The sequence below is a fragment of the Lathyrus oleraceus genome, chromosome 4, assembly GCF_024323335.1.
Source record: "Lathyrus oleraceus cultivar Zhongwan6 chromosome 4, CAAS_Psat_ZW6_1.0, whole genome shotgun sequence".
Classification (NCBI taxonomy): domain Eukaryota; kingdom Viridiplantae; phylum Streptophyta; class Magnoliopsida; order Fabales; family Fabaceae; genus Lathyrus; species Lathyrus oleraceus.
In genome coordinates this window covers 434,265,638-434,272,708 of record NC_066582.1, presented here as the reverse complement: position 1 = coordinate 434,272,708, position 7,071 = coordinate 434,265,638, and the positions used below count along the sequence as shown (strand labels likewise).

General features: G+C 32.1%; 1 protein-coding gene across 1 annotated transcript; it reads right to left on the bottom strand.

Moving 5' to 3' along the window:
* Positions 1-5,277: 5,277 nt before the first annotated feature.
* Positions 5,278-6,860, bottom strand: LOC127075901 (16 kDa phloem protein 2). The gene is made up of 5 exons (XM_051017408.1): positions 6,592-6,860; positions 6,375-6,440; positions 6,158-6,284; positions 5,689-5,803; positions 5,278-5,597 (listed from the first exon to the last, which is right to left on the bottom strand). Exons 1-5 carry the CDS (start codon positions 6,656-6,658, stop codon positions 5,526-5,528), a joined length of 447 nt encoding a protein of 148 aa, XP_050873365.1. The 5' UTR covers positions 6,659-6,860; the 3' UTR covers positions 5,278-5,525.
* Positions 6,861-7,071: the final 211 nt, after the last annotated feature.

Sequence of the window (7,071 nt, the reverse complement as noted above, 5' to 3'; positions counted from 1 at the left end):
TCGTCGTTCTGCGTTCCATCTTCAAGCCACCACCACTCACCCTCCACCACCACAACTCAACGATATCACCCTTCTTCACCTCCGATCAAATCCATTCTACCGGACCACCACTGTTCGTTTCTTCTTCCGGCGTCACAAACCCTTGCATCCCCAACTAACCACCTCCGCTGGCGAATCCTTCCAAACCTCCAAACGCACACCTCTTCTCCTCCTTCGACCGCGAACCCACACGCTCTACACCCTCATTTTCTACCTCCAAGCGCCCTCGCAGAACCACAGTTTCTCCGCCGGCCACAATCGACCTTCAATCGCTCCTCATCGACGCAACCTCCACCATTCTGACAACCACTTGTCGCCGCCATTAACGGCCTTTACCACCGTATTCTTGTTCTACGTCGACCATGCACTACCGATTGAAGGTGATCCGTCTCCCTTATCGACGATGCACCGACGTCAACGATGCGAGGTTAATGCGAGCGACTTCAGTTAGGTCTCACAATCGCTCATTCTGGGGAAAGTTTGAAGGTACGCTCTGAAGCTTTTGTTAAACCAAATTATGTTGGTGAGACTTGGGCCTTTGGCCCAAGCGATTTTGGCCTGCGTGACGCTCCCTCAATGCTACTGCACCCCATCTGATTGGGCTCTGATATCCTTTGTTGAGCCTATTCTCAACTTCTTTGGGCTTATTTCTTTGTTTTTGGTTACTAGTTGATTAAGTTTAGTTAATGTAGGTTACTTAGCTTAATTAGATGATTAGGTATTAATTAGATTAAATTAGTTATGATTAGGATTAATTAGAAATAATTTTAGGATTAGAAATAGTATTAGAAATATTAGAAATAATTAGGAATTTAGGTTCATTAGAATTTTTAGATTTAGGTTATAATTTTTTTGAAGAGTTGGATTTAGAAATATTAGAAATATTAAATTTAGTTTAGAAATAATTGTAGATTAATTAGAATTATAAGGTGATTTAGAATTGTTTTAGAATTTTAATTTAATTTAGAATGATTTTAAAATTTAATCTTTGTTAATATTTTAGAATTTAATTAGATTTCCTTTTTAGAAATGATCGTAGATTAATTAGAATTATAAGGTGATTTAGAATTTTAATTTAATTTAGAATGATTTTAGAATTTAATCTTTGTTAATATTTTAAAATTAATATTTTGGATAATAGTTTAGATATTGTTTTGAGTTTTAATTTAATGATACTTTTATTAATTGTTTAAACTTTTGTTATTTGTTTTAGATTTAATATTTTATTGCAATTCTCTTGTTATTTCATGTTAATTTCAATTAACACCTAACATTTAACGATTAACTCTAATTTTTAATTTCCACAATTAACATCTAACTCTTTTAAATTCCGCTTCTAACATTTATTTTTTATATTTACTTTACTTCGCTTTATGCTATATCATTAAACATTCTTCATCTCATCTTAAAATGAACCTAAAAATGATAAAGACTTAAAAAATACAAAAAGATTGTAATTCCCATGCCATCAATTCAAACCAATTTTTAAAACAAATAAAAATTCTCGATTCAAAGTCGAGCCCATTTTCAAAACACCTATGTAAGTCGATCGCTTGTAAAAGCATCGCCATCAACCTCACATGGCTTACTCTTGGGCTTTCTTGCAATGAGACCTATTCGGTTTTAATTAATCGATTAAATGGATTATTCACCAAATAAATTCAATTCATTCACAAGAATGCAAATTTTGAAACCTCGATCCGAAATCGAAAGTTAAATTAAAATACTTAATCACATCTAAACAACACTTCATTTAAAAATGAAAAGGGGGATGGTTTTGAGTTTTCAACTCATCTCCTCGATTATTTGAATACGAGTTTTCTTACTCGGTTAGTCAAATGATCGTCATTTCTAATTCATTTAAGTACAAACAAATCAAATCCTTTTATAATAACAAAACGAAAAGGGAGATGACTTTGAGTCTTCAATTTTTCTCCTAGATTATTTGAATACGAGTTTCTTACTCGGTTAGTCAAATGGTCGTCATTTCTAACATTTAAGTACAAACAAATCAAATCCTTTTATAATAACAAAACGAAAAGGGAGATGACTTTGAGTCTTCAATTTTTCTCCTCGACTATTTGAATACAAGTTCTCTTACTTGGTTAGTCAAATAATTGTCGTTCCTTTACAAACTTCCAGACCCCGATTAAATCAAATTATTTTCATAGTAAGCTAAATGAAAAGGGAGATGACTTTGAGTTTTCAACTTCTCTCCTCAATTGTTTGAATACGAGTTCTCTTACTCGGCCAATCAAACGATTGTCATTTTTCCGCTAATTAATAAATCAATTAAAACTGTACGAAAAGGGAGATGGTCTTGAGTTCAATTCCTCTTCTCAAATGCTTGGATATGAGTTGTCTTATTCAGTCATTCAAGTACTTGTCGTTCATTCTAAAATATGTCAACCATACATAAACTTATTTTCATAATTACTCAGATGAAACAGAAAGTGGTCTAGAGTCTTCTATTCCCCTTTCCCGACTATTAGGATGTGAGTTGTCTTACTCGACTATCCGAGTATTCGTCATCCATTCAAAACACCTTAATTATTACCAAATCCTTCCTATAATTAAGGATGAAAAAGAAAGTGGTATAGAGTCTTCTATTCCCTTTCCCGACTGTTAGGATACGAGTTGTCTTACTCGATTATCCGAGTAATCGTCATCCAACCAAAAATATCTTAACCTATCAAGTTTATCCTTTCTCGCCCTCGTGCGATCGAAACCAATCAAAACATCCAACATATTAATCCAACTTGTCGCCCCCGTGTGACCAAAACTCTGTTCAGAAAGAACACTGTTTAATCCTTTCTAATGCGCACAACAAACCAATGCTTAAGCCTCCGCCGAGAGTAGACAAGTCATCGTTTAGCCTTTAGAACACGATCTAAACAACTGTTCGATAAAAGACACCAACCAACCGTAGTTCCCCGAACTACGAATGCTCTGATTTCCTTATCACGCCATAAGGATACGTAGGCAGGAGATTGCTGTATCTTCGCGAGCACACTAATAAAAAACCTCCCCTTTCCTTTTCTGAGGTTCCCATCCATTTCAATTTCTAATATTTTATAACCCAAAGATAACAAACAAACATAAATTAACACTCGAAACGCATATTAGAACTAAAAGGTTCCCGTTGAGTACAACGGACGTAAGGGGTGCTAATACCTTCCCCTTACGTAATCCACTCCCGAACCCGAATATGGTTGCGATGACCATTATTCTATTTCCTAAAGGTTTTATCGATATTTTCCTATTCCTTCATTGGGATAAATAAAGTTCGGTGGCGACTCTGTTCGAACATTAATTTTTTCCGCGACCATCGCGACGAATCGTATTTTTCGAGATGCGACACCAAGTATTCAGTATTTTCATACAATAGATATAAACTATTGGTATACCAAGTGTGAGTATAAGTTATAAATTGAATGAAAATACAGATGTTGAACACTTTATAAGTGAGAGGAACCATAAAGATAATTCCTTGAGGTATTGGTTTAAGATATGGTGTCCAACTTATTTTATGTAATTTTTAAAAGTCCAATGTGATGATCCTCAGATCCCCTCATGATCCAACAAAAACTTATCAAGATTTGTCTTGCAATACTCAACTTATCATACTCAGAATTTTCTTACATTGAATATAAACTTATCCATGTTCTACTCTACATGTTATGTTCCTTAAAGTTTCTATTTTTTATATTCGGTTTTGAGCTAAGCTATCGACAATCATATGGAACTTCATTACTACGTTTTTAGAATTAGCCTCAACCTTAAAATTTTTTGGTTTGTAAGAAGATAATTGCCTTCACTTATAAACAAATCTTTAGGTCATACATTTTCCGATATGACAATCTTAACATATCTCCTTAGGTCCAACACGAATTCTTAACACACCCCTCATGTTCATCTCCACTTGGCTTGGGGCGTGGATATAAATATTGGTTGATCTGATAACGAAAAACTGAAAGCAGATGATCTAAAGTCTCTTAAATGAGACTACATATAAGCACTTCTATTGTTCATAGGAAGACACCAAATACCTTGTCGATTCTCGGGAGACAACGTCCATCAAACTCAGGTTCATTAGTTGCTTCCAGAGTAAATTTCTGAAAAGAACTTTTAAAATTGATAATATTTGTCTATGATGATATAATGGTAGATAAACCATAGGATTATACATGGGCTAGTAAATTAGAAGTTTAATAAAAAAGGAACTTTTAAATTGCATAGCTTAACTCAAGTACACAACTAATGCAACTTCAATTGCGATTAGGGTCGGTCCAACACATTTTGAGGTCTGAGACAAAATTTTAAATTTAATATTTTAGTATGATAATTTTTTTTATTTTAGATTATATTTTAGTTTTAGGGTTTTTAGAATGGAAAATCATTAAATTATTCTAATCAATTTTATTTAATATTTTATTTTCAATTGATAATAAAATCAATACATCTAAGCACTCTTCTTATCAATTTAAAAAAACATAATTGAGAAAACATTACCAAAATTCTTTAAGAAAACTTAAATTTCAAATATTCTTTTATGAAAGAGAACTTAAAAGTTTATTATTTATAACTATGACTTTTATAGAGTCATTTTTTAGCACATGCAAAGCCGACTATCACACAAATTTTTTAAAAATTCACGATTAAGTCGTGACTAAAAAGGACTTCAAAAATATTGATTATGGTTAAACAACAACAAAACAGATTCACTTTCACCAAAATTAATTTTTATAATTTTTATACAATATTAAACTATGATAAACTACGAGGAACTCAAGACAATATTAAATTTTAAACTAATTAATTATACAATACACATCCTTTTATTATTATAAATTTTTAATAAATGTTATTATTTAGTTAATAAATAAAATAATTTAAAAATTATTTTTTTTATAATATAAATATAAAAATATAAAACCTCAGACGGTAATCTTGGTGGTCTACCTATAGGACAGACCCCGATTGCAAACACATAGATATCAAAAACCTTGATACCACCCGGTCACTAACTATTTTTTTGAACATTAGTAGCACACCTCTATCATTTTTGTGCTGGATTATAGTTAACAAGGCACTTGATTCGATATATGTTTCTTTCAAATGATGATTCTAAATCATCCAGCTCAGGAGAAACTACTTATAAGAAGGAAGATGCAGATTATGTTGCTGTCTGTTCTTAATATTTGAGGTGACTTTCTATCACTTTGCTAAATAGACGGATGAATTTTTAACCTACTTTGGTTAACTTCTTCAATATCATACCTTACATGCCATTCATACATGTGCATATAATATCATTTATTCAGCACAATGTAGTTTACATAAGAAAGAAAGAAAATCAAAGCAGAACGCTATCAGATCATCACACCAGAAAACACACTGATTAAAATTCCCAAAGACACAACAGATACTATTTTTTTTATAGAAGTAATTCTGAATCATGGAAAATTTTAAATCCTTGATTCACTTCAATATTCACTAGCTGATTCTTTCCATCCACCACAGCTCTCCTCTTCATTGTAACCCTGTTCTTCATTTCTCTGCAACCAACAATTGATAATATGGACTAAAAAATAGGCACAAAACATGAAGAAAAATAGTAGAAAAAAAGTTATATAGCATTATTCTTACCTCAGGTGTAAAAGTGAGAGCCACTTTAATCTCACCACAATATTCTTCTTCCTTCACAAGTTTGTAAACACTCTCTGGAAGACTTCCCTCTTCAAACACAGCATCCAAAGGAATTCTACATATTGAAATCATATGCATTTTATTATGTCAGATTTGCAAATTCCCTCTTTTGATCTCATTTTAGTGTAAATTTTCACACAATGCATCACCAAAGTTTTAAAAAATTGTCCCCTACAAAACAATATTGAAAGATGCCCACACCGTTATTCATAGTTTTTATGTTAAAAGATCAAATTGTCGTTAATTCATACTCTTTACAATTACAATCAGTGTCGCAACACTTGTACCGACCAAAATTGCAAAAGCCTTTACACGGCTATTTTATGCCGAGAAAAAACGCATCAGTATTAAACTCAAAAGAAGATCCATGAAAGCAAAATTTGCAAGTTAAAGAGTTTATTTAACTCACATTGCTTCACCAAGATTATCATCATTACTAAACTTGTCCTTTTCCATCACCCTTAGATTGAGTTCAGAAGCAGAATCAGAAATAGTGAAAAGAAAGGTTTCATTCCACTGAGGATTGGATCCAGCACCTAATATTTTCGTAATACAATAACATTATTAGGGTTTTTCAGAATTATAAATCAGCAAATTAATACTAGTAAGATTTTTCCGAATTTTACCTTGTTGCACATTACTCTTGTGTTCTTGTGCTCTGTAAGTAAGGATCACATAAGGATCTATGCTAGCTGCAATTTGAGAATACAGATCAAGACTTTACAGAATCATTGACATTGGAAGTCAAACTCTTGGATCCATTGTTTTTATGCAGAAATTTCAAAGAAAAAGGTGAAATCATTGACATTGCAATATCAAAATTTGAAATCTTGTATTACTTACAGAGAAAATCATTGTCATCGAGACCTTTGGCACTGATCAAAACGACTTCAAGAGTTCCACGAGGCATTTTTTTTTTACGAATTCTAAAGGAGTTTTGATTATGAATGGTTCTCTGTTGTTTTATGGTTGTTAAAGTTGAAGTAAAAGCTGAATTTGTTGTACCAGAAAATGCTTGAATCAGTTGGAATTTTCCTGGATCCAACTTTTTCCTTTTTAAATATTGACTCCAACTTTTGCACAGCTTTTTTTTCTTCTTGTAATAAACTAAATGTTTAAGTTTATAAATAATATAATGCTCTAAATAGCTTAGGTTATTTTTTATTTTTTATTTTTATTTTTATTTTATTTGAGATACTAAAATTCAAATATTTATTCGTCACGTTGTGAAATGCCCATCTATTGCGCCAGACTCAACGATACTCTCTAGATATTAATTCCAATTAAATTATGCGACCAATCAGGACAGTATTTAGTAAATGT

Coding starts and splice junctions, on each gene's coding strand:
- LOC127075901 (XM_051017408.1), bottom strand. CDS start 6,658: ATGCCTCGTGGAACTCTTGAAGTCGTTTTGATCAGTGCCAAAGGTCTC. Junction 6,285..6,374: donor CAAGAGTAATGTGCAACAAG/GTAAAATTCGGA, acceptor CGAAAATATTAG/GTGCTGGATCCAATCCTCAG. Junction 5,598..5,688: donor CTCTCACTTTTACACCTGAG/GTAAGAATAATG, acceptor TGTTGGTTGCAG/AGAAATGAAGAACAGGGTTA.